This window comes from Scyliorhinus torazame, chromosome 4, assembly GCF_047496885.1.
Source record: "Scyliorhinus torazame isolate Kashiwa2021f chromosome 4, sScyTor2.1, whole genome shotgun sequence".
NCBI lineage: Eukaryota > Metazoa > Chordata > Chondrichthyes > Carcharhiniformes > Scyliorhinidae > Scyliorhinus > Scyliorhinus torazame.
Window position 1 is genome coordinate 113,456,762 of NC_092710.1, and position 27,268 is coordinate 113,484,029.

Here is a 27,268-nt window from a genome sequence, read left to right on the forward strand (position 1 = left end):
GCACGCAATACTCCAAATGCGGCCGCACCAGAGTTTTGTACAACTGCAACATGACCTCATGGCTCCGAAACTCAATCCCTCTACCAATAAAAGCTAACACACCGTACGCCTTCTTAACAACCCTATCAACCTGGGTGGCAACTTTCAGGGATCTATGTACATGGACACTGAGATCTCTGCTCATCTGTTAGAAAATGGAACAAGGATTCCAGCTTACTGGTAACAATCACATAGTTGTTTGACAGCTGTCTGAACAGTAGTCAATTGAATACAATGATTTGACAGATTCAAATGTCATGTCTTTTCCTCTGCAGTACAGAACAGCTCCTCTGCTGTGAAATAATGCAATCTTTTAAATATTGGATCAATATTTGAGTAGTACAGGATTCAAAAGTGTCCAATTACTTTCACCATGACGGCAAAATGTTTGGTTTCTGCTCCTGAGGCAAAGAAAATTTCTTTGCAGAAAGGCAATTTTGGTGAATATTAATCAACTGATATTTCAAAATGTAAAAGGACTGGATTTTCAGTTTCAAGGTGGGAATTGAGAGCTGGGCCATTTCCTGATTTTGTGATCCCATCTCCTGTTGGGCAGTGCCCACCCATTATATTTTTATGGTGGTGACAGGATGGAGTCAGTGCGATCACCTCTCCAATCAGTTCCAAGGCAGGAATACAGGCGGCAGATATGAGCTTTTTATAACATCATATGGTACAAATACTAAAGAGTTAGATCTTAAACCATTTACACACAGCATTTAGAGGGTTAGAAAAACATGATAGAATTATACAGGACAGGAAAAGGCTATTCCGCTTTTCATGCCAGTGCCTGCACATGGACCGTGAAAGAATAGTCTAATTTAGTTCCGCCTCCCAATCTTCGCCCCCATAATTATGCTCTCTTCTCTGAGGAGAAGAATCCCAGTTTCTCCAATCTCTTCACATAATTTTTTCCGTGATAGAACTCTGGAAAACCCCTCTGTATCCTCTCTAATACTGTGACATCCTTCTAAAGTTTAGTGCCAAGAATTGTATAAAATTCTCCAGCTAAGGCCCAACCAGTAATTTTTAAAGGTTGTGCATAACTTCTTTGTTTTTGCATTCAATGCCCTATTTACAAAGCCAAGTTTCCCATCCACTTTCTTAACTGAACTGCTGTGCCAACTTGCCCTGTTGACTTCAAAGATTTATGAGCATGCATCACCCCAACCCCTGGTCTTTCTGAATCGCCTGAAATGCCACAGTGTTCCTCTCAATGTACACCAGTTCAGACTTACCCACAGTAACGTGCATCTGCCATGTGCTCCCCTTTTTCACTCGTCTATGATCTCCTGAAATCTGCTGCTATCCTCCTCACTATTTACCTTGTTACCAAGTTTTGCACCATCCACAAACTTTGACACAGAATTTACAGTGCAGAAGGAGGGCAATCGGTCCATCAGGTTTGCACCGGCCCTTGGAAAGAGCACCCTACTTCAGCCCCCGCCTCCACCCTATCCCAGTAATCCAGTAACCCCACCTAACCTTTTTTTTTTACACCAAGAATAGCCAATCCACCTAGTTTGCACATCTTTGGGCTGTGGGAGGAAACCGGAGCACCCGGAGGAAACCCAGGCAGACACGGGAAAAAGTGCAAAGTCCACACAGACAGTCACCTAAGGCATTGCACTCATTATACCCAAAGCACCCATTGCACACTCCTCTACAGTCAGAAAAATACTCTCCCCGACTTCCAGTCCTTAACCAATTACATACCCAAGTTACCACTGTCCATTTAATCTCATGTGCCTCTATCTTCAAAATAAATCTGTCATCCAGTTCCGAAAACTCAAATCTACTGCACTACTTTCATCCACCCCGTTACTCCAGTTCTGGATATAATTTGCGTTTAATAAATCTGTGCTATCCCTTTTTAACCCATGCTTTGCCAAGTGGGAAATAGTTTTGTCCTTGACAAGTCTCTTGTAGTTCTCCACCACTGGCATTAGACCTGTATGATTTCCATAAAATATCTCTTTTTGCAGTTCGATACAATGGGGATACATTTTCTTACCTACAGTGTACCAGCTTGCATCGGTTAGCTTATTGATGACAGCCATTTGGCATGTCCCATCAGGGTTCTTCACTTCGACAATAGCTCCTACCTGCAGTGGAAGTCACATCCAATCAGTAATATGGAAAAGGGAAGAAATTACACCCATCAGCAGAGTTCATTCAGATTCAGATAGGAATGGTTCAATTAACTTTACCTGAGGGGATTGCAGGGAGAGGGAGCTGTTGGGAGAGAAGTAGGAAGGGATAGGATTATATCTGGTTTTTCAGGGACTTGGTCAACACTGATACAAAAGTGACTTATTCTAAATTAAATGCTGGGGGATGTAGATGGGTGGGGTGGCTTTGTGCCCTATTAAATTTTCTGTACCCCACACAATGGGATGCCAGTGACCCAGTCTGAATTAAATGCTGGGGTATTACGTACATGGGTGGCTTAATGCCCTTTCAATTAGATTTTCTGTACGTCACACAATGGGATGCCAGCCGAGGTCAGCCACAATAACTTGTATTTACATAACTACTTTGAACACAGTACTGTTTTCCTTGACTGATTTCCTGGACTGCTTTCAATTGCTTCAAAAGCATGACAGAGCTTTTGCGGAACAAAGCAAATGTACAAAAGTCATTTTAGTAACTTTAAGGAATGTTTGTGGAAGTTGAAATGAAATATTATTTTTTTTTTTAATTTATAAATTTTGAGTACCTAATTATTTTTTTCCAATTAAGGGGCAATTTAGCGTGGCCAATCCACCTACCCTGCACATCTTTGGATTGTGGGGGTGAAACCCACGCAGTCACAGGGAGAAAGTGCAAACTCCACACGGACAGTGATCCAGGGCCGGGATTGAGCCTGCGTCCTTAGTGCCGTGAGGCAGCAGTGTTAATCACTGTGCCGTGAAGTTGAACTGAAATTCAAGAATGCAGAAAACTTTATCGCTATCAGGCATCTGACTATTTGTCCTATTTGATCAGAAGCTTTATAACTTATCATACTTAATGGGAGATTATGCTGGTGCATAGCCTGGTTCAACTGCTGAAGCCCATGTGTTACAAGAGGGTTGGGGAACCACTGGACCAGGGCCATATCTGACCAATTTCACTTTAAAAAAAATTAGGCCCATGGGGAGACTTCAAAATCGGCCTCACCCTACAAAAGAGCAAGCGAAAGGGAGCGAGTGAGAAGGAGCAGGCCAGCAAGTGACCGAAGGGGAGCGGGCCATGGAGCCAGTGAGAAGGAGAGGGCCAGTGAGCGCGCGAGTGGAACGGGCCAGGGAGCGAGTGACAGGGAGTGGGCCAGGGAGCGAACGAGGGGGAATGGGCCAGGGAGCGAGCAAGGGGGAGCGGGCCAGTGAGTGAGCGAAGGGCAGCGGGCCAGTGAGTGAGCGAAGGGGAGCGGGCCAGGGAGCGAGCGGGAGTGAGCTGTCCAGCAGGCCAGGGAGCAAGCGAGGGGGAGCGGGCCAGTGAGTGAGCGAGGGGGAGCAGGTCAGGGAGCGAGTGAAGGGGAGCGGGCCAGTGAGTGAGCGGGAGCGGGCGAGAGAGCTGTCCAGCAGGCCAGGGAGCAAGCGAGGGGGAGCGGGCCAGTGAGTGAGCGAGGGGGAGCAGGTCAGGGAGCGAGCGAACTGGCAGGTATGATGTGGTAGGCATCACAGAGACATGGTTGCAGGGGGTTCAGGACTGGCATTTAAACATCCAGGGATTCACAACCTATCGAAAAGACAGGGAGGTGGGCAGAGGGGGCGGGGTTGCCTTGTTAATTAGGAATGAAATTAAATCAATAGCACTAAATGACATAGGGTCAGATGATGTGGAGTCTGTGTGGGTAGAGTTGAGGAACCACAAAGGCAAAAAAACCATAATGGGAGTTATGTACAGGCCTCCTAACAGTGGTCAGGACCGGGGGCACAAAATGCACCACAAAATAGAAAGTGCATGTCAGAAAGGCAAGGTCACAGTGATCATGGGGGACTTCAATATGCAGGTGGACTGGGTAAATAATGCTGCCAGTGGACCCAAGGAAAGGGAATTCATTGAATGTTTACAGGAGGGCTTTTTGGAACAGCTTGTGATGGAGCCCACGAGGGAACAGGCCATTCTGGACTTAGTGTTATGTAATGAGCCAGACTTGATTAAAGATCTTAAAGTAAGGGAGCACTTAGGAGGCAGTGATCATAATATGGTAGAATTCAATCTCCAATTTGAAAGAAAGAAGGTAGAATCAGATGTAAAGGTGTTACAGTTAAATAAAGGTAACTACAGGGGCATGAGGGAGGAACTGGCGAAAATCGACTGGGAGCAGAGCCTAGTGGGAAAGACAGTAGAACAGCAATGGCAGGAGTTTCTGGGAGTAATTGAGGACATAGTGCAGAGGTTCATCCCAAAGAAAAGAAAGGTTATCAGAGGGGGGATTAGGCAGCCATGGCTGACAAAGGAAGTTAGGGAATGCATCAAAGCAAAAGAGAAAGCCTATAATGTGGCAAAGAGTAGTGGGAAGTCAGAAGATTGGGAAGGCTACAAAAACAAACAGAGGATAACAAAGAGAGAAATAAGGAAAGAGAGGATCAAATATGAAGGTAGGCTAGCCAGTAACATTAGGAATGATAGTAAAAGTTTCTTTAAATACATTAAAAACAAACGGGAGGCAAAAGTTGACATTGGGCCGCTCCAAAATGACGCTGGTAATTTTGTGATGGGAGACAAGGAAATAGCTGAGGAACTAAATAAGTACTTTGCGTCAGTCTTCACAGTAGAAGACATGAGTAATATCCCAACAATTCCGGAGAGTCAGGGGGCAGAGTTGAATATGGTAGCCATCACAAAGGAGAAAGTGCTAGAGAAACTAAGAGGTCTAAAAATTGATAAATCTCCGGGCGCAGATGGACTACATCCTAGAATTCTAAAGGAGATAGCTGAAGAAATAGTGGAGGCGTTAGTTATGATCTTTCAAAAGTCACTGGAGTCAGGGAAAGTCCCAGAGGATTGGAAAATCGCTGTTGTAACCCCCCTGTTCAAGAAGGGAACAAGGAAAAAGATGGAAAATTATAGGCCAATTAGCCTAACCTTGGTTGTTGGCAAGATTCTAGAATCCATTGTTAAGGATGAGATTTCTAAATTCTTGGAAGTGCAGGGTCAGATTAGGACAAGTCAGCATGGATTTAGTAAGGGGACGTCGTGCCTGACAATCCTGTTAGAGTTCTTTGAAGAGATAACAAATAGGTTAGACCAAGGAGAGCCAATGGATGTTATCTATCTTGACTTCCAAAAGGCCTTTGATAAGGTGCCTCACGGGAGACTGCTGAGTAAAATAAGGGCCCATGGTATTCGAGGCAAGGTACTAACATGGATTGACAATTGGCTGTCAGGCAGAAGGCAGAGAGTTGGGATAAAAGGTTATTTTTCGGAATGGCAACCGGTGACGAGTGGTGTCCCGCAGGGTTCAGTGTTGGGGCCACAGCTGTTCTCTTTATATATTAACGATCTAGATGACGGGACTGGGGGCATTCTGGCTAAGTTTGCCGATGATACAAAGATAGGTGGAGGGGCAGGTAGTATGGAGGAGGTGGGGAGGCTGCAGAAAGATTTAGACAGTTTAGGAGAGTGGTCCAAGAAATGGCGGATGAAATTCAACGTGGGCAAGTGCGAGGTCTTGCACTTTGGAAAAAAGAATAGAGGCATGGACTATTTTCTAAACGGTGACAAAATTCATAATGCTGAAGTGCAAAAGGACTTGGGAGTCCTAGTCCAGGATTCTCTAAAGGTAAACTTGCAGGTTGAGTCCGTAATTAAGAAAGCAAATGCAATGTTGTCATTCATCTCAAGAGGCTTGGAATATAAAAGCAGGGATGTACTTCTGAAGCTTTATAAAGCATTAGTTAGGCCCCATTTAGAATACTGTGAGCAATTTTGGGCCCCACACCTCAGGAAGGACATACTGGCACTGGAGCGGGTCCAGCGGAGATTCACACGGATGATCCCAGGAATGGTAGGCCTAACATACGATGAACGTCTGAGGATCCTGGGATTATATTCATTGGAGTTTAGGAGGTTGAGGGGAGATCTAATAGAAACTTACAAGATAATGAATGGCTTAGATAGGGTGGATGTAGGGAAGCTGTTTCCATTAGCAGGGGAGACTAGGACCCGGGGGCACAGCCTTAGAATAAAAGGGAGTCACTTTAGAACAGAGATGAGGAGAAATTTCTTCAGCCAGAGAGTGGTGGGTCTGTGGACTTCATTGCCACAGAGGGCGGTGGAGGCCGGGACGTTGAGTGTCTTTAAGACAGAAGTTGATAAATTCTTGATTTCTCGAGGAATTAAGGGCTATGGAGAGCGGGTAAATGGAGTTGAAATCAGCCATGAATGAATGGCGGAGTGGACTCGATGGGCCGAATGGCCTTACTTCCGCTCCTATGTCTTATGGTCTTATGGAGCGGGCCAGTGAGTGAGCAGGAGCCGACGAGAGAGCTGTCCAGCAGGCCAGGGAGCGAGCGAGGGGGAGCGGGCCAGTGAGTGAGCGAAAGGGAGTGGGCCAGTGAGTGAGCGAAGGGGAGCGGGCCAGTGAGTGAGCAAAGGGGAGCGGGCCAGGGAGCGAGCGGGACCGGGTGAGAGTGGGCTGTCCAGCAGGCCAGTGAGCAAGCGAGGGGGAGCGGGCCAGTGAGTGAGCGAAAGGGAGCGGGCCAGGGAGGGAGCGGGAGTGAGCGAGAGAGAGCTGTCCAGCAGGCCAGTGAGTGAGCGAAGGGGAGCGGGCCAGTGAGTGAGCGAAGGGGAGCGGGCCAGGGAGCGAGCGAGGGTGCTCGGCCCAGGGAGCGAGCGGGAGCGAGTGAGCTATCCAGCAGGCTACTGAGCAAGCGAGGGGGAGCAGGCCAGTGAGTGAGCAAAGGGGAGCGGGCCAGTGAGTGAGCGAAGGGGAGGGGGCCAGTGAGTGAGCAAAGGGGAGCGGGCCAGTGAGTGAGCAAAGGGGAGCAGGCCAGTGAGTGAGCGAAGGGGAGCAGGCCAGTGAGTGAGCGAAGGGGAGCGGGCCAGTGAGTGAGCGAAGGGGCGCGGGCCAGGGAGCGAGCGAGGGTGATCGGGCCAGGTAGCGAGCGAGAGCGGGCGAGAGCGAGTTATCCAGCAGGCCAGTGAGCAAGCGAGGGGGAGCAGGCCAGTGAGTGAGCGAAGGGGCGCGGGCCAGTGAGTGAGCGAAGGGGAGCGGGCCAGTGAGTGAGCGAAAGGGAGCGGGCCAGTGAGTGAGCAAAGGGGAGCGGGCCAGTGCGTGAGCGAAGGGGCGCGGGCCAGGGAGCGAGCGAGGGTGATCGGGCCAGGGACCGAGCGGGAGCGGGCGAGAGAGAGCTATCCAGCAGGCCAGTGAGCAAGCGAGGGGGAGCGGGCCAGTGAGTGAGCAAAGAGGAGCGGGCCAGGGAGCGAGGGTGATCGGGCCAGGGAGCGAGCGGGAGAGGGCGAGAGTGAGCTATCCAGCATGCCACTGAGCAAGCGAGGGGGAGCGGGCGAGTGAGTGAGCAAAGGGGAGCAGGCCAGTGAGTGAGCGAAGGGTTGCGGGCCAGGGAGCGAGCAAGGGTGATCGGGCCAGGGAGCGAGCGGGAGCGGGCGAGAGTGAGCTATCCAGCATGCCACTGAGCAAGCGAGGGGGAGCGGGCCAGTGAGTGAGCGGAGGGGAGCGGGCCAGTGAGTGAGTGAAGGGGCGCGGGCCAGGGAGCGAGCGAGGGTGATCAGGCCAGGGAGCGAGCGGGAGCGAGCGAGAGAGAGTTATCCAGCAGGCCAGTGAGCAAGCGAGGGGGAGCGGGCCAGTGAGTGAGCGAAGGGGAGCGGGCCAGTGAGTGAGCGAAGGGGCGCGGGCCAGGGAGCGAGCGAGGGTGATCGGGCCAGGGAGCGAGCGGGAGCGGGCGAGAGAGAGTTATCCAGCAGGCCAGTGAGCAAGCGAGGGGGTGCGGGCCAGTGAGTGAGCAAAGGGGAGCGGGCCAATGAGTGAGCAAAGGGGAGCGGGCCAGGGAGCGAGCGAGGGTGATCGGGCCAGGGAGCGAGCGGGAGCGGGCGAGAGAGAGTTATCCAGCAGGCCAGTGAGCAAGCGAGGGGGAGCGGGCCAGTGAGTGAGCGAAGAGGAGCGGGCCAGGGAGCGAGGGTGATCGGGCCAGGGAGCGAGCGGGAGCGGGCGAGAGTGAGCTATCCAGCATGCCACTGAGCAAGCGAGGGGGAGCGGGCCAGTGAGTGAGCGGAGGGGAGCAGGCCAGTGAGTGAGTGAAGGGGCGCGGGCCAGGGAGCGAGCGAGGGTGATCGGGCCAGGGAGCGAGCGGGAGCGGGCGAGAGTGAGCTATCCAGCATGCCACTGAGCAAGCGAGGGGGAGCGGGCCAGTGAGTGAGCGAAGGGGAGCGGGCCAGTGAGTGAGCGAAGGGGAGCGGGCCAGTGAGTGAGCAAAGGGGAGCGGGCCAGTGAGTGAGCAAAGGGGGGCGGGCCAGTGAGTGAGAATAGGGGAGCGGGCCAGTGAGTGAGCAAAGGGGAGCGGGCCAGTGAGTGAGCAAAGGGGAGCGGGCCAGTGAGTGAGCAAAGGGGAGCGGGCCAGTGAGTGAGCAAAGGGGAGCGGGCCAGTGAGTGAGCAAAGGGGAGCGGGCCAGTGAGTGAGCAAAGGGGAGCGGGCCAGTGAGTGAGCAAAGGGGAGCGGGCCAGTGAGTGAGCAAAGGGGAGCGGGCCAGTGAGTGAGCAAAGGGGAGCGGGCCAGTGAGTGAGCAAAGGGGAGCGGGCCAGTGAGTGAGCAAAGGGGAGTGGGCCAGTGAGTGAGCAAAGGGGAGCGGGCCAGTGAGTGAGCAAAGGGGAGCGGGCCAGTGAGTGAGCGGGAGAGAGAGAGCTGTCCAGCAGGCCAGTGAGCGAGCGAGGGGGAGCAGGTCAGGGAGCGAGCGAGAGGAAGCGTGCCAGGGAGCGAGCGAAAAGGAGCGGGCCAGGGAGCGAGCGGGAGTGAGCGAGAGAGAGCTGTCCAGCAGGCCAGTGAGCAAGCGAGGGGGAGCGGGCCAGGGAGCGAGCAAGGGTGATCGGGCCAGGGTGCGAGCGGGAGCGGGCGAGAGTGAGCTATCCAGCATGCCACTGAGCAAGCGAGGGGGAGCGGGCCAGTGAGTGAGCGGAGGGGAGCAGGCCAGTGAGTGAGTGAAGGGGCGCAGGCCAGGGAGCGAGCGAGGGTGATCGGGCCAGGGAGCGAGCGGGAGCGGGCGAGAGTGAGCTATCCAGCATGCCACTGAGCAAGCGAGGGGGAGCGGGCCAGTGAGTGAGCGAAGGGGAGCGGGCCAGTGAGTGAGCGAAGGGGAGCGGGCCAGTGAGTGAGCAAAGGGGAGCGGGCCAGTGAGTGAGCAAAGGGGAGCGGGCCAGTGAGTGAGCAAAGGGGAGCGGGCCAGTGAGTGAGCAAAGGGGAGCGGGCCAGTGAGTGAGCAAAGGGGAGCGGGCCAGTGAGTGAGCAAAGGGGAGCGGGCCAGTGAGTGAGCAAAGGGGAGCGGGCCAGTGAGTGAGCAAAGGGGAGCGGGCCAGTGAGTGAGCAAAGGGGAGCGGGCCAGTGAGTGAGCAAAGGGGAGCGGGCCAGTGAGTGAGCGGAGGGGAGCGGGCCAGTGAGTGAGCAAAGGGGAGCGGGCCAGTGAGTGAGCAAAGGGGAGCGGGCCAGTGAGTGAGCGGGAGAGAGAGAGCTGTCCAGCAGGCCAGTGAGCGAGCGAGGGGGAGCAGGTCAGGGAGCGAGCGAGAGGAAGCGTGCCAGGGAGCGAGCGAAAAGGAGCGGGCCAGGGAGCGAGCGGGAGTGAGCGAGAGAGAGCTGTCCAGCAGGCCAGTGAGCAAGCGAGGGGGAGCGGGCCAGTGAGTGAGCCAAGGGGAGCGGGCCAGAGAGTGAGCGAAGGGGAGCGGGCCAGTGAGTGAGCGAAGGGGCGCGGGCCAGGGAGCGAGCGAGGGTGATCGGGCCAGGGAGCGAGTGAGCTATCCAGCAGGCCACTGAGCAAGCGAGGGGGAGCGGGCCAGTGAGTGAGCAAAGGGGAGCGGGCCAGTGAGTGAGCGAAAGGGAGCGGGCCAGTGAGTGAGCAAAGGGGAGCGGGCCAGTGAGTGAGCGAAGGGGCGCGGGCCAGGGAGCGAGCGAGGGTGATCGGGCCAGGGAGCGAGCGAGGGTGATCGGGCCAGGGAGCGAGCGAGAGCGGGCGAGAGAGAGTTATCCAGCAGGCCAGTGAGCAAGCGAGGGGGAGCGGGCCAGTGAGTGAGCGAAGGGGAGCCGGCCAGTGAGTGAGCGAAAGGGAGCGGGCCAGTGAGTGAGCGAAGGGGAGCGGGCCAGTGAGTGAGCGAAGGGGAGCGGGCCAGTGAGTGAGCGAAGGGGAGCGGGCCAGTGAGTGAGCGAAGGGGAGCGGGCCAGTGAGTGAGCGAAGGGGAGCGGGCCAGTGAGTGAGCGAAGGGGCGCGGGCCAGGGAGCGAGCGAGGGTGATCGGGCCAGGGAGCGAGCGGGAGCGGGCGAGAGTGAGCTATCCAGCATGCCACTGAGCAAGCGAGGGGGAGCGGGCCAGTGAGTGAGCAAAGGGGAGCGGGCCAGTGAGTGAGCAAAGGGGAGCGGGCCAGTGAGTGAGCAAAGGGGAGCGGGCCAGTGAGTGAGTGAAGGGGCGCGGGCCAGGGAGCGAGCGAGGGTGATCGGGCCAGGGAGCGAGCGGGAGCGGGCGAGAGAGAGTTATCCAGCAGGCCAGTGAGCAAGCGAAGGGGAGCGGGCCAGTGAGTGAGCGAAGGGGAGCGGGCCAGGGAGCGAGCGAGGGTGATCTGGCCAGGGAGCGAGCGGGAGCGGGCGAGAGTGAGCTATCCAGCATGCCACTGAGCAAGCGAGGGGGAGCGGGCCACTGAGCAAGCGAGGGGGAGCGGGCCAGTGAGTGAGCAAAGGGGAGCGGGCCAGTGAGTGAGCGAAGGGGAGCGGGCCAGTGAGTGAGCAAAGGGGAGCGGGCCAGTGAGTGAGCGAAGGGGAGCGGGCCAGTGAGTGAGCGAAGGGGAGCGGGCCAGTGAGTGAGCGAAGGGGAGCGGGCCAGAGAGTGAGCGAAGGGGAGCGGGCCAGTGAGTGAGCGAAGGGGCGCGGGCCAGGGAGCGAGCGAGGGTGATCGGGCCAGGGAGCGAGTGAGCTATCCAGCAGGCCACTGAGCAAGCGAGGGGGAGCGGGCCAGTGAGTGAGCAAAGGGGAGCGGGCCAGTGAGTGAGCGAAAGGGAGCGGGCCAGTGAGTGAGCAAAGGGGAGCGGGCCAGTGAGTGAGCGAAGGGGCGCGGGCCAGGGAGCGAGCGAGAGTGATCGGGCCAGGGAGCGAGCGAGGGTGATCGGGCCAGGGAGCGAGCGAGAGCGGGCGAGAGAGAGTTATCCAGCAGGCCAGTGAGCAAGCGAGGGGGAGCGGGCCAGTGAGTGAGCGAAGGGGAGCCGGCCAGTGAGTGAGCGAAAGGGAGCGGGCCAGTGAGTGAGCGAAGGGGAGCGGGCCAGTGAGTGAGCGAAGGGGAGCGGGCCAGTGAGTGAGCGAAGGGGAGCGGGCCAGTGAGTGAGCGAAGGGGAGCGGGCCAGTGAGTGAGCGAAGGGGAGCGGGCCAGTGAGTGAGCGAAGGGGCGCGGGCCAGGGAGCGAGCGAGGGTGATCGGGCCAGGGAGCGAGCGGGAGCGGGCGAGAGTGAGCTATCCAGCATGCCACTGAGCAAGCGAGGGGGAGCGGGCCAGTGAGTGAGCAAAGGGGAGCGGGCCAGTGAGTGAGCAAAGGGGAGCGGGCCAGTGAGTGAGCAAAGGGGAGCGGGCCAGTGAGTGAGTGAAGGGGCGCGGGCCAGGGAGCGAGCGAGGGTGATCGGGCCAGGGAGCGAGCGGGAGCGGGCGAGAGAGAGTTATCCAGCAGGCCAGTGAGCAAGCGAAGGGGAGCGGGCCAGTGAGTGAGCGAAGGGGAGCGGGCCAGGGAGCGAGCGAGGGTGATCTGGCCAGGGAGCGAGCGGGAGCGGGCGAGAGTGAGCTATCCAGCATGCCACTGAGCAAGCGAGGGGGAGCGGGCCACTGAGCAAGCGAGGGGGAGCGGGCCAGTGAGTGAGCAAAGGGGAGCGGGCCAGTGAGTGAGCGAAGGGGAGCGGGCCAGTGAGTGAGCAAAGGGGAGCGGGCCAGTGAGTGAGCGGGAGAGAGAAAGCTGTCCAGCAGGCCAGTGAGCGGGCGAGGGGGAGCAGGTCAGGGAGCGAGCGAGAGGAAGCGGGCCCGGGAGCGAGCGAGAGGGAGCAGGGCCAGGGAGCGAGCGAGGGGGAGCGGGCCAGCCAGTGAGCGTGCTGGCCATGGCTTAATCACCACTTGTCAAAACATTCCCTTTAAAAGCTGCTTTAAAAGGTTGAAAATAGAAGTTTGTATGTGGAGCATCAGGTGAAGCGATTCTACTCTAGAATGCCCAACAATCTGACAGTCACCACGAGCTGCGTGCATTATGGCAGAGGATAATAGAATAGAAGAACTAAAAACCAAGAGCAGGATTAGGTCATACAGCCCCTCGAGCTTGCTCAGGCATCCCACAAGATCATGGGTGAACTTTTCAACCCCGCTATGGCTCTTTACAATGCCAAAAAGAGCAAATGCACCATATGGTTCAGTCCTGAAACACAGAACAGGATTGTCATGTGTTCAATTCTAGGTCTGTGTGGAAGAAAGGCAAAGGAAAAAGGAACAGAAGAATTTAACAACCGCAGGGTTTCAATTCCTGACCAAAATCTGATGAGCTTCGCCTAAAGTGCAAGCAAGGACAAACCAAAATGCTGGAAAGGCTAGTCAAACACCTTCAGGTGAGGGATGAAAGAAAAACTCAACAAGGAAACAAAACCCCACACATTGTAAGGGACACTGTAAAACATAAAGAAACTAAAATTTAAATGAGCACAAAGCTGTGTATTACATCCATGTAAATATCATACACATGGCTGCACCAAATTAGGATGACAGGGGAGCTTCAGTATAATCTGAGATGTGTTACGTCGCATGCTGGGAGGGATGTATCGAAGCTCTAGAAATGATAATTACTGTATGAATGGCAGCAGTCATATTATCTGAACTGAGATCATAAACTCCAAAAACACAGTCCCATCTGTTACATGCCAAGTTTAATCTGCACAATCAAACAGGTTACAGATTGTCTTGTTTGATTTGTACTGTAAATATTTCCCCTTTTTCATGGTGATGTTTACATCACATTGCAGCTACTGCTTTCCATTAAGAATTGTTCGTATTATGAATAAATTTGAATAATTGCAGAACTCAAAAAGGTGAAGAACTATTTGAACCATTTACAATCTCATGTCACAGAACTGGGGCGAGATTCTCCGGCCCCCCGCCGGGTTGGAGAATCGCCGGGGCCTGGCGTGAATCCCGCCCCCCCCTGCCAGTTGCCAAAGTCTCCGGCACCGGATATTCGGCGGGGGCGGGAATCGCGTCGCGCCGGTTGGCGGGCCCCCCCCGCGCGATTCTCCGGCCCGGATGGGCCGAAGTCCCGCCGCTAAAATGCCTGTCCCGCCGGCGTAAATTAAACCACCTACCTTACCGGTGGGACAAGGCGGCGCGGGCGGGCTCCGGGGTCCCGGGGGGGGCGATCTGGCCCCGGGGGGTGCCCCCACGGTGGCCTGGCCCGCGATCGGGGGCCACCGATCCGCGGGCAGGCCTGTGCCGTGGGGGCACTCTTTCCCTTCCGCCTCCGCCACGGTCTCCACCATGGCGGAGGCAGAAGAGACTCCCTCCACTGTGCCTGCGCGGGAATGCTGTCAACGGCCGCTGACGCTCCCGCGCATGCGCCGCCCTGAGATCTCATTTCCGCGCCTGCTGGCGGGGCACCAAAGGCCTTTTCCGCCAGCTGGCGGAGCGGAAATTTGTCCGCCGCCGACCTAGCCCCTCAAGGTTGGGGCTCGGCCCCCAAAGATGCGGAGCATTCCGCACCTTTGGGGCGGCGCGATGCCAGTCTGATTTGTGCCGTTTTGGGCGCCAGTCGGCGGACATCGCGCCGTTTCCGGAGAATTTCGCCCCAGGTCACTGTCATTTATCAGATGGAACTGTTGAAACGGAAGGATGTACCCCCATCTCTCCTCTCCCAAACAAAAATCAGTATTTCAGCAGTTCAATAAAATCCTTTCACCGTATCAACATAATAAACATTCCATACCGTCAGGTTTGTTTGCAGCTATTATACTTCTCAAGTTAAAAGGAAAATTGTAAAAGCCTGGGTGCATACCTTAAGTGGGCCTTTGATGTGGTCATCTTGCACTTCTACAGTTGATGAATCGTGTTTGAAGGTTACCTGTAAAAAAAAAGCACAAGTTCCAAAACATGGCACCAAAAAAAATAGCAAGCATGAGTGCGAAAACCTGACAAGTATATCAAAGATTTACATGAGCCTACAATATGCAATTAAAACTTTCTTCTGAACTGACATAGGCCGCTGCTTATCAATACTTCATGTTGCTTTACAAGAAATAAAAACCGTTATTCTATATTGTCGCTACAAACATACATTATATAACTGTAAGTCACAGGCTTCCTTTTTAAAAAAAATTTAGAGTACCCAATTCATTTTTCCAATGAAGGGGCAATTTAGTGTGGCCAATCCACCTACCCTGCACATCTTTGGGTTGTGGGGGCGAAACCCACACAAACACAGGGAGAATGTGCAAACTCCACATGGACAGTGACCCAGAGCCGGAATCGAACCTGCGACCTCGGCACTGTGAGGCAGCAATGCTAACCACTACACCACCGTGCTGCCCTAGTCATAGGTTTCTTAAACAAATTCCACACAAGTTATTCACCTTTTATTTTGATTGGAAAACTATAATGCCCAAAGTATAAAGTGGCTTTAATTATGTAGGACTCTGATTGAATTGTGTTATGGAGGTTCTAGAAGGACAAGAGCAGCAGCTCCCTGAGAACACCACTGCCTCCAGGTTTCCCTCCCAGTTATCCACCTTCCTGACTTGGGCATACATTGATCATTCCCTCATTAGTGCCAGGTCAAAATTAGCGAACGCTCTGCCTAACAACGCCATAGGAATACCAACAGCAGACGAATATAGCCGTTCCAGAAAGCAGTTTATCACCACCGTTTCAAGGTCAACAAGGTTTAAAGAATTGTTGGAAATAGGCACTTTTCTACACTGTGAGAGCGCATTGAGAATTTGGGTATGAAATTTGACTTCCCCACAACTTCACACTTTGGATAGAAAATTATTCTAGGCCTGTTTCTGAGCACTTTTAATTGCTGATGTGCGCTTCCAGTATCTGTGGCTCTACACTGGAAATGTTATTTAATTTTTTCAATTTTGATGTGCACTAAAAGCATCTACACATAGGGTCACCCACAAGACCAAAAAGACACCTCAACTTGCCAGAAAACATTCTGCATAGCAGATATAAAATTATGGTTTCTAAAACATCCCATTCTAACAATCTCTGCATTCGCAATAGTTCAATGTACTATGAAGTGCAAATAACTTCCTTAAGTAAATGTCATTAAAGCATCTGTATTTTTAAAATTCATACCATGAATTCAATATATATATATATTTTTTAATTTAGAGTGCCCAATTGGGTTTTTTTCAATTAAGGAGCAATTTAGCGTGGCAAATCCACCTAAACAGCACATCTTTGGGTTGTGGGGGGTGAAACCTAGCAGACATGGGGAGAATGTGCAAACCCCACACGGACAGTGACCCAGGGCCCTCAGCGTCGCAGTCCTGCCCCATTGATTGACAAGGAGCACAGTAATGGACTCAGATCAGTGTGAATAGGCCGAGGGTCTTCTGCCACAGCCATTGCCTCCTCTGGTACCTCAAGCTAATCCATTTTAAAGCATTCTTTGTTGACTCTGACAGGGTGGTGAACATAGTGTAGGGGGTGAAAATGTGTTTGAAGTGAGCCTGACAAACTGGGGCAAATCCAGCTGGGTTGGCTCAAGTTGCAATTTTTCTGTCTGGGCCAAGTCCCTCAATATTCACGTTTAAAGCAATTTTGATTCTTCTCTAGATCTCTTATTTCTATTTTGCTTTCACCTTCAAATTTCTCCTGCCTATATTCATTAGCTCATATTATTTTCTGCTTGTTGTGAAACCAGTGGACTGGTGCTACAGTTCACATCTCCGAAATGGCATTACAGCCAATTAAAAGACCAAAGTTATTAAGAGTTGTTTTTGGGTCACTGCATCTGAGCAGCCAGATCAGTCTGCAGTTACCAGCAGAATTCTGGTCAGCTTAATAACTGGTGAGAACATCACAACTATCCTCAATCCAATGTCAGAACACACTGACCACAGAGGTCACTGAATAGCAATCCACAGCAGAATGCCTGGCTTATTTATCTCTTCCCTTCGCCAGGAACATGGTGGTTAACTGTAGAGCCTCAGTCACTGCACAAGTATCAGTCGAAGATGTGCTGACACGGCACATGTCTAGAATAACAACTCAAAATGTTTTGGTCCACACTACACTAAATGGTGTCTTTACCCACTGTGCCCCCAATGAGCCTGCTGGTGGCAGCACAAGGATTAAAGATTCTGCATGGAGCTAACTGAAGTACTTCCTCCAAAGAACTGGTTAGCCTTCACTCACCAAACTGGAGTTAGTAAGCTCCCTAGCTTTCTGTAGCTCCTCACACCAGCTCTCCACTGCAGCATGGCTGAGGCTTGAAATTCAGCAGAAGAGCTGGGGTATTGAGGGACAGCGGAGACAGGAAGACGGAAGAACAGTTTCCAATCATTCTATGTGACCACACAATAACCCTGCAATGTAGTGCACTACCAACCTTAATCGCTGGAATTACAGGCACACAGCACTGCAAACTGCAGTGACATACCACAGATTCAATTGTGTGACTCAACAGCTGGAGCTTTGCCATCCTTTACATTTGCCACAATACATACTAGCAGGAATTACAAAGGCACCAGAAGAAATGCAGCCCCTTCCTGACACCATGTTTCAAGGTCATAACACATCCCACAGCTCATGATGTCATCTAGCCCCCATGATGCATTCTGCTTTATAATACCCTCTACTTTCATTTTATAGTGAGTGCACTGCAAGGAAGACAATAAAACCACTCGTCATAGGTGCACTTTCAAACCATTTATAAAAGTCAAACCAGTGATTACATTTAAACAACTGCTTTCAATCGAAAAGAATATCTTGCTAATTGCCCTATTAATATGTGCATATTAATACATACATGTGCACAAATTGTCATATATAAACACTTACACATACCTATTAACATATACATCTTGTCAACATTCCAGTGTGAGATGGAGTTACACATATTTACAGAATAAACACACATACACACAGTTGAAATTCAGATAGCCAGGCGGTGAAAGTTAGAACACAATAGCCTAGTCTTTATACATTAACAAGTTTTCCCTAACAGAGATATGCAATCTATACGGTGTACCTCAAACCTGTTCCAATAGACGGCATGTTGGAGGAGGTCGTGCATTAGGTAGCTCTCGCCAGGGTACTTGGTTTTTGGCCCTTTTGGCCCGGTTCCCAGGGTTATTTGGTGGGTAATCTTTTCCTATAAGAAAGTAGAGGGGTCCTTGTTGCGACTCCCTTGGGGGCCAAGGACTGTGCTATATACGATTCCCCCCTTTTCACCTTGGAGTATGAACTCCCCCCGGGGTGGGGTTTCCACTTAACCTCCGAGTGCGGCCCGTCATGGAGAGGAGAGGGCAGCACGGTAGCATGGTGGTTAACACAATTGCTTCACAGCTCCAGGGTCCCAGGTTCGATTCCGGCTTGGGTCACTGTCTGTGCGGAGTCTGCACATCCTCCCCGTGTGCATGGGTTTCCTCCGGGTGCTCCGGTTTCCTCCCACAGTCCAAAGATGTGCAGGTTAGGTGGATTGGCCATGATAAATTGCCCTTAGTGTCCAAAATTGCCCTTAGTGTTGGGTGGGGTTACTGGGTTATGGGGATAGGGTGGAGGTGTGGACCGTGGGTGGGATGTAGGTGTTGACCGTGGGTGGGGTGCTCTTTCCGAGAGCCGGTGCAGACTTGATGGGCCGAATGGCCTCCTTCTGCACTGTAAATTCTATGAGTTATAGTTTTGTGATTTTGTGTATACCCTGATAAACCTTTGTTCATTCCTATCCTGCCGTGCATTCCTGCATCTATTTTTTAAATAAATATTTTTATTCTCCAATTTCACATTTTCTTCAGATTTTACACCCCACCAACAAACAGTAACGAATACAATGTCACTCCCCTTATTAACAACGATCCCATCCTCCCACCACCCCAAACAACGACCCACCTGACAATATAAGCATCAAATAAAACAAAACCTCCCAAAGTGGAAAATAAAGGAAAAAAGAAAAAGGAATCAGGAATCGCCTACGATCACCATTGACATTTACAGTCCACCCCCAACCCCCCTAATATTCAATGCCACCCAATCCCCGAAAGAGTACCGTGAATGTCTCCCATGAATTGTAGACACCCCCCCAGACTCCTCCCCTCCAATTCCTCTTGTAAACTCCTCCCCCCAACCTCGGTTCCTTCCCCCAACTTTTCACCCTGGCTATACTCACCGGACCCTGTTCTACCAGGCGCCGATAGCCGCAGCCCCTCCCCCCACCTCACTCCCGTTCACTGGCCGGCTTAAACCGGCCAGCATGGAGGCCCCCGCCCAGGTCTCCTTCCCCCTTGCCCGGTCCCAGGAAAACCAAGAAATCCCCTTTAGCACACAACCCCAACATACACACCGTAGGTGAAAATGGAGAATAAAAAAAATGAAAGTCCCACCTCTTCCCTTGTCCAAATATATACAGCGTCGACTCATTTAGTACATACACCAACACGCAGTGAAAAAATAAAGTTACATGAGGCTGCATCGGTACACGACCATTTCTCAATTCTGCCACAGTCCTTCTGCCTTTGCAAACTCCTCCGCTGCTTCCACCATCCCAAAATAAAAATCCTTGGATTCGTGGGTCACCCTCAACTGAGCTGGATATACTATGCCGCACTGCACCTTGCTGATGTACAGTGCCTTCTTCACCCGGCTGAAGGCAGCCCACCTCCTCGCCAGCTCCACCGTAAAGTCCTGGTATATGCGTATACCAGCTCCAGCCCACTGCACCACCTGCTTCTGCTCTGCCCAGTACAGGACTTTCTCCTTCAAGCTAAACCTACGGAATCACAGAGTCACTACTCTTGTCGGCTCACTCGGCAACTCGCCTTTGGTACAGGCCTCCACGACCGATGAGCCCGATCCAGCTCATATCGGGAGGGATCGTCCCCGTCACCCAATAGCATCGCCAACATCGTGGCAAAATACTCCGTCGGCCTCAGGCCTTCCACCCCTTTGGGCAGACCCACAATTCTCAGATTCTGTCGCCTGGAACAGTTTTCCAGGTCTTCCATTTTGGCTCACAGACCCTTGTTGGTCTCTATCACCTTCTGCAACTCCTTCCCCATCGAGGTGAGTTGATCACTGTGCTGCGATAATGCCTCTTCCACTTCCTTCAGTGTCTCACCTTGCTCCCACACCTCCGCCGCTGCGATTGATACTGCCACCCTCACCGGGGAAATTGCCTCCTCCACCAGCACTTTCAATACCGCCCCCATCTCCTTCTTCATCGCTTGCTTGTGTTTTGTGAACTGTTTTTCAAGTTCCACAGCCATCACCGTGGTCATTTCTTCTGCTGTGAGCGATGCGGCCTCCCCTGGTGCTCCAGCCTCCGCTTTCCTTACAGTTCCAGCGCTGACTTTTTCACTCCCCGGCGGACTTTCATTAACCCCCTTTTTCACGGCCGTTTTTCTCCCAAACTTGGACATTTCTCCTCCCTGTGTCTTCTTACAGCCTTTTCAGCCTCCGTTGCCTCCGGGACCGGGCGTTAAAACTCCAAAATTCCTATTCCCGAGTGGGAGCCCTCCAGTGTGTGGCTGCCTCCCGCCCGCCGTCACCGGAAGTCGCATTCCTGCATCTATGATGTTGGATCCTACAATCCTAGTGTGGAAATATGTCAAAAAAGACAGTGAGAGGTCCTCAACCAACTCAGAGGCTTTGCATCGAGCCTCAGCAGGGAAGATGACGGCGGGGGCTCCAACAGTTACAGCTTCCCCGATCATGGCGGACATGCTAACTGGGAAGCTGACTATAGAGTTTGAAAAGCAGTTTGTAATAATCTTTTAATGTCACAAGTATGAAAAGCCTCTAGTCGCCAAATTCCGGCGCCTGTTTGGGTAAGCTGGTACGGAAATTGAACCCGGTCTGCTGGCCTTGTTCTGCATCACGAACCAGCTGTCTAGCCCACTGAGCTAAACCAGCTCGTTTGAGAATCAATGGAGAATGATGGTTAATACTATTTATAAGTCGATTGAGGAGTCGCTGGGTCCTGTCTGTGAGAAATTGGAGAGGGCCTTGGCAGCTGTAAAGGAACAAGGGGTGGAGGAGGTTTTTTTGAGGCACAGCACATTTAAAGGGGAATAGAGAATAAAAATAAGAGAACAATATCACCCTGTCTGCTCAAACGCAGAGGTTTGAAGTGTATTTGTTTCAACGCCAGAAGTATAGCGGGTAAGGCAGATGAACTTAGAGCACTTATTAGTACTTGGAATTATGATGATGTGGCTATCAGAAACGTGGTTAAAGAAAGGGCAGGATTTGCAGCTGAACATTGGAGGATATAGATGCTTCAGAAGAGATAGGGGGGATGTAAAAGGGGTGGGGGAATAGCATTACTGGCTAAGGAGAATATTGTAGCTGTACTGCAGGAGGACACTTCGGTGGGCTCATACCATGAGGCAATCCGGGTAGAGCTCAGGAACAGAAAGGGAGCAATCACAATGTTGGGGGTTTATTATAAGCCTCCCAACTGCCAGTGAGAGATAGAGGAGCAGATAGGTAGAGAGATTTTGGATAGGTGCAAAAGTAACAGGGTTGCTGTAGTCGGGGATTTTAACTTCCCCTATATTGACTGGGACTCACTTAATGCGAGGGGCATAGATGGGGCAGTTTGTAAGGTGTATCCAGGAAGGCTTCTTGATGCAATATGTAAATAGTCCAACTAGGGAAGGGGCAGTTCTGAATCTGGTATTGGGGAATGAGCCTGGACTGGTGGTTGAGGTTTCAGTAGGAGAACATTTTGGGAGTAGTGACCATAATTCCGTAGATTTTTGAGTACATTTGGATAGGGATGAGGGTAATCCTCGGGTTAAGGTGCTAAACTGGGGAAAGGCAAATTACGATAACATTAGACAGGAATTGAAGAATTTGGATTGGGTGCAGCTGTAGGAGGGTAAATCAAATCGGACACGTGGGAGTCTTTTACGCAACAGTTGATTAGGATTCTGAAAGTCACGTTCCTGAAAGAACGACGGATAAGTATAGGATGTTTAGCGAGCCTTGGATAACCAGGGATATTGTGAACTCGTCAAAAAGAAAAAGGAGGCTTTTGTACGGTCTAGAAGGGTGGGGACATTCAAACCCCTTGAGTATAAAGAAAGTAGGAAGGTACTTAAGCGGGAAATTAGGAGGGGTCATGAAAAGTCCTTGGTAAGTAGGATTAAGGTGAATCCCAAAGCTTTTTATTGATATGTAAAAAGCAAGAGGGTGGCCAGGAAAAGGATTGGACCACTTAAGGACAGTGGGGGGAATTCTAGATGTTGAGTCAGAGGAAATGGGTGAGGTATTAAATGAGTACTTTGCATCGGTGTTCACCAAAGAAAGGGATTTTGAGTAAGGTGATTCTTGAGTAGGGTGTGTGGACAGTCTGGATCATGTTAACATCAAAAAGGAGGAGGTAGGTATTGGGTCTTTCAAAATATGTTACGGTAGATAAGTCTCCTGGCCTGGATGGGATTTACCCCAGAATACTGAGGTAAGCAAGGGAGGAAATTGCAGGGGCCTTGGCTGACATCTTTGTATCCTCATTGGCTACAGGTGGGATCCCAGAGGACTGGAGAATAGCTAATGTGGTATCGCTGTTTAAGAAAGGTAGTCGGGATAATCCTGGAAATTATCGGCCGGTGAGCCTCACATCGGTAGTAGGTAAATTATTGGAGAGAATTCTCAGGGACAGGATTTATACCCATTTGGAAACAAATGGACTCATTAGCGATAGACAGCATGGTTTTGTGAAGGGAAGGTCATGCTCACTAACTTAATCGAGTTTTTTGAGGGGGTGACAAAGATGATTGATGAGGGGAGGACGGTGGATGTTGTTTACATGGACTTCAGTAAAGCCTTTGACAAGGTGCCTCATGGCAGACTGGTACAAAAGGTGAAGTCACACGGGATCAGAGGTGAGGTGGTAAGATAGATACAGAACTGGATCGGTCACAGAAGGCAAAGGGTAGCAGTGGAAGGGTGTTTTTCTGAATGGAAGGTTGTGACTAGTGGTGTTCCACAGGGATCTGTGCTCGGGCCTCTGTTGTTTGTAGTATGCATTAATGATTTGGAGGAAAATGTAGCTGGTCTGATTAGCAAGTTCGTGGAAAACAGCAAGATTGGTGGAGTGGCAGATAGTGTTGAGGATTGTCAGAGGATACAGCAGGACATAGATACGTTGGAGACTTAACATAGAACACTACAGCGCAGTACAGGCCCTTCGGTCCTCGATGTTGCACCGACCTGTGAAACCACCTAAAGCCCATCTACACTATTCCCTTATCGTCCATATGTCTATCCAATGACCATTTGAATGCCCTTAGTGTTGGCGAGTCCACTACTGTTGCAGGCAGGGCATTCCACACCCTTACTACTCTCTGAGTAAAGAACCTACCTCTGACATCTGTCTTATATCTATCTCCCCTCAATTTAAAGGTATGTCCCCTCGTGCTAGACATCACCATCCGAGGAAAAAGGCTCTCACTGTCCACCCTATCCAATCCTCTGATCATCTTGTATGCCTCAATTAAGTCACCGCTTAATCTTCTTCTCTAAGGAAAACAGCCTCAAGTCCCTCAGCCTTTCCTCATTGGGCAGAGAAATGGCAAATGGTGTTTAATTCAGACAAATGTGAGGTAATGCATTTTGGTAGGTCTAACATAAGAGGGGAAATATATCGTAAATGGCAAAACTCTTCGGAATATAGAAAGTCAGAGAGATCTGGGCGTGCAGGTCCACAGATCTTTGAAGGTGGCAACGCAAGTGAACAAGATAGTCACGAAAGCATACGGAATGCTTACTTTCATTGGACGGGGCATCGAGTGTAAAAACTGGCAAGTCATGCCAGTTGAATAGAACCTTGGTACGGCTGCATTTGGAATATTGCGCACAATTCTGGTCGCCACACTACCAGAAGGATGTGGAGGCATTGGAGAAGGTGTAGAGAAGGTTTACCAGGATGTTGCCAGGACTGGAGGGTGTTAGCTATGCCGAGAGGATGAATCGACTTGGACTGTTTTCATTAGAAAGACGGAGGTTAAGGGGTGACCTGATGAAGGTCTACAAGATTATGAGGAACATGGGCAAGTACTCTTGCCCAGGGTGGATGGGTCAGTCACCAGGGAGCATAGATTTAAGGTCCGTGCAAGAAGATGTGCAAAACAGTTTTTTTTACCCAGAGGTGGCGAGTGCCTGGAACGCGTTGCCAGGGCTTGTTGTGGAAGCAGATACATTGACAGCGTTCAAACACATGGATAGGATGGGTATAGAGGGATACGGCACAAGGAAATGCTGAGGCTTTTGGTATCATGACCGGCACAGGTTTGGTGGGCCGAAGGGCCTGTTCCTGTGCTGTATTGTTCTTTGTTCACACGATCAAATCGCCTCGCTGGAGGCTGAGACCTCGATGGTGTCGAAAAGAATAAGAACGTGAGAGTAAAAGTGGATGACCTGGAAACCTCAGAATCGTGGGGTTGCAGAGGGTGTGAAGGGCCCAAATCCAACTGCATCCTTTCTGCAGATGTTTTGCAAGCTGGTGGGGCAGGGCATACTGCCGTCCCCTCCTGAGTTGGATAGGGCCCATCGAACACTCCGGCAGAAACTTTGGGTGAATGAGCCATGACAAGTGGTGATAGATAGATTCCACAGCTTCCAGGAGAAGGAGCGAGTCCTGAAATGGGTCAAAGAGGATCATGAGTTCATTTTGAGCAGTGGCGGAGGGAGGCGAGTTCATTAAAATAGCGCGGGAGGATAGGTGAGAGTTCATTTAAATAGTGCACAGTGAGGAACAAGAGGTGCTTTGAGAGAGGCGACAGTTCATTTTGAATAGTGTGGGGAGAGAGGTGAGAATTCATTTTGAATAGCGTGGGGAGAGAGGCGAGAGTTCATTTTTAATAGCACGGAGAGAGGCGACAGTTAATTTTGAATAACCTGGGGAGAAAGGAGAGTTCATTTTGAATAGCGTGGGGAGAGAGTTCATTTTGAGCAGTGTGCAGAGAGAGGGGAGAGTTCATTTTGAGCAGTGCAGAGAGAGTGGCGAGAGTTCATTTTGAGCAGTGAAGAGAGAGGTGAGAGTTCATTTTGAGCAGTGCAGAGAGAGGCGAGAGTTAATTTTGAGCAGTGCGCAGAGATGCGAGAGTTCATTTTGAGCAGTGTGCAGAGAGAGGGGAGAGTTCATTTTGAGCAGTGTGCAGAGAGAGGGGAAAGTTCATTGTGGGCAGTGCAGAGAGAGGGGAGAGTTCATTTTGAGCAGTGCAGAGAGAGGCGAGAGTTAATTTTGTGTAGTGCAGAGAGAGGGGAGAGTTCATTGTGAGCAGTGCAGAGAGGGGAGAGTTCATTGGGAGCAGTGCAGAGAGAGGCGAGAGTTAATTTTGTGCAGTGCAGAGGGAGGGGAGAGTTCATTGTGAGCAGTGCAGAGAGGGGAGAGTTCATTTTGAGCAGCACAGAGAGAGGCGAGAGTTAATTTTGTGCAGTGCAGAGAGAGGGGAGAGTTCATTGTGAGCAGTGCAGAGAGAGGGGAGAGTTCATTGGGAGCAGTGCAGAGAGAGGGGAGAGTTCATTTTGAGCAGCACAGAGAGAGGTGAGAGTTCATTGTGAGCAGTGCAGAGAGTGGGGAGAGTTCATTGGGAGCAATGCAGAGAGAGGGGAGAGTTCATTTTGAGCAGCACAGAGAGAGGGGAGAGTTCATTGTGAGCAGTGCAGAGAGGGGAGAGTTCATTTTGAGCAGTGCAGAGAGTGGCGAAAGTTCATTTTGAGCAGTGCAGAGAGTGGCGAGAGTTCATTTTGAGCAGTGCAGAGAGAGGCGAGAGTTCATTTTGTGCAGTGCAGAGAGAGGGGCGAGTTCATTGTGAGCAGTGCGGGGAAAGAGGCAAGAGATCATTTGAGCAGCGCGGGGAGTGAGGCGAGAGTTCATTCTAATTACCGCGGGAAGAGCTCATTTTGAATAGCGGAGATAGGGGCGAGAGTTCATTTAAAATATCAGATATTGGTGAGAGTTCATTTTAAATATCATCCCAGCCACAGTGATCTCCTAGAATCGTTTCGATCGCCACAAGAGGTCAGAGTGGAATTTTCCCAGAATTTCTCGTCTCACCCTGGAGATCATACGGTTTGGGTCGGGAAGGGTGGAGCTTTGTCCGTGGGATTTTAAGGAGAACTGCAAAACTTGTTAAGAAAATAACTAATTAGGCAGCGGTGGCTCGGCAGGTGTTGTGCTGTAGCTGTATGATGCTTGAGCTGGCAGACCCCATTGCGACCTGCAGTGACCATACCACAGCAAGTGTTGGTTGCTCGAGGAATTTTGGCTCAGAATTGATGAGCTGGTATCTGAGCTTCTGACACTGTGGAACATCCGGGAGGGTGAGAGTGACTTGGATGTTTTGTTACAGGATGCAGCCACACCCTGTAGATTAAGTACCTGAAAGTCAGTCAGTGGTCAGGGGCAGCAGGGTGTGATGACTGCAAGTGAGGCAGGTAGAGCGATCCTGAATTCAGGAATGGAGGAGCCTCAGCTTTTGACCTTGTCCAACAGGTGTGAGGTACTTGCTCCCTGTGTGGATGAGGAAAAGGGCTGTAGGGAGGATGAGCTAGCCTACCACTACACCGTGGTACAGGAGGCCGGGGGCATTCAAGCGGGGGGAGCAAAAAGACAAGTGGTAGTTAGTGTGGATTCTATAATTATGGGGATTGATAGCATCCTTGAAAGCAGGATCGAGAGTCTCACATGGTATGTTGCCTACCTGGTACCAGGGTGAGGGACATCTCTGACCAGCTTGAAAAGATATTTGAGTGGATGGGGAAGGATCTAGGAAAGAGAACCTGATGGGGGATTATAAGACACTAGAACTAAATTAAAGAACAGGTCCACAAGGGTTATAATCTCAGGATTACTACCCGAATAGTATGAGTGGTACAGCAAAGTGTGCAGAGGACACTGGAAGTGTGCAGAGGGATAGAGATAGTTTGAATGAATGGGCAAGGTTCTGGCAGATGGGGTACAATGTTGATAAATGTGAGGTCATCTATTTTTGGTAGGAATAACAGCAAAATGGACTATTATTTAAATGGTAAAAAATTGCTGCATCATGTTGTGCAGAGGAACCTGGGTGTCCTTGTGCATGAATCACAAAAAGTTGGTTTGCAGGTGCAGCAGGTAATTAAGAATGCAAATGGAATTTTGTCCTCCATTGCTAGAGGGATTGAGTTTAAAAGCCAGGGAAGTTATGTTGCAGCTGTATAGGGTGCTGGTGGGGCCACACCTGGAGTACTGTGTATAGTTGTGGTCTCCTTACTTGAGAAAGGATGTACGGTCACTGGAGGGGGTGCAAAGGAGATTCATTTGGTTGATTCCAGTTGAGAGGATTAGTTTATGAGGAGAGACTGAGTAGACTGGGACTATACTCATCGGAATTTAGAAGAATGAGGGGAGATCTTATAGAAACATATAAAAGGAATTGTTAAGATAGAAGCAGGGAGATTGTTTCCACTGGCGGGTGAAACTAGAACTAGGGGGCATAGCTTCAAAATAATAGGGAGCAGATTTAGGACCGAGTTGAGGAACTTCTTGACCCAAAGGGTTGTAAATTTGTGGAATTCCCTGCCCAGTGAAGCAGTTGAGGCTTGTTTTTAAGAGAAATATAGATATATTTTTGAACAGTAAAGGAATTAAGGGTTCTGGTGAGTCGGCCGGTAGGCAGAGCTGAGTCCACAAGATCAGTCATGATCTTATTGAATGGTGCAGCAGGCTTGAGGGGCCAGATGGCCCACTCCTGCTTGTAGTTCTTATGACCCGAGATTTTTTTTTCCAATTAAGGGGCAATTTAGAGTGGCCAATCCACCTGTGGTGAACTCCCCGAACAGGCGTCGGAATGTGGCGACTAGGG

General features: G+C 51.2%; 1 protein-coding gene across 2 annotated transcripts in view; it reads right to left on the reverse strand.

The window, feature by feature from the left end:
- The window catches only part of arid4b (AT-rich interaction domain 4B), a 285,409-nt gene that overhangs the window by 186,927 nt on the left and 71,214 nt on the right, over positions 1–27,268 (reverse strand). For both annotated transcript variants that reach the window (XM_072498497.1, XM_072498496.1), the window contains exons 4-5: positions 14,245–14,310; positions 2,054–2,144 (exon numbers count right to left, since the gene is read on the reverse strand). In XM_072498497.1, the coding sequence (XP_072354598.1) occupies positions 2,054–2,144; positions 14,245–14,310 (157 nt within the window). The remainder of the gene's footprint in view (positions 1–2,053; positions 2,145–14,244; positions 14,311–27,268) is intronic.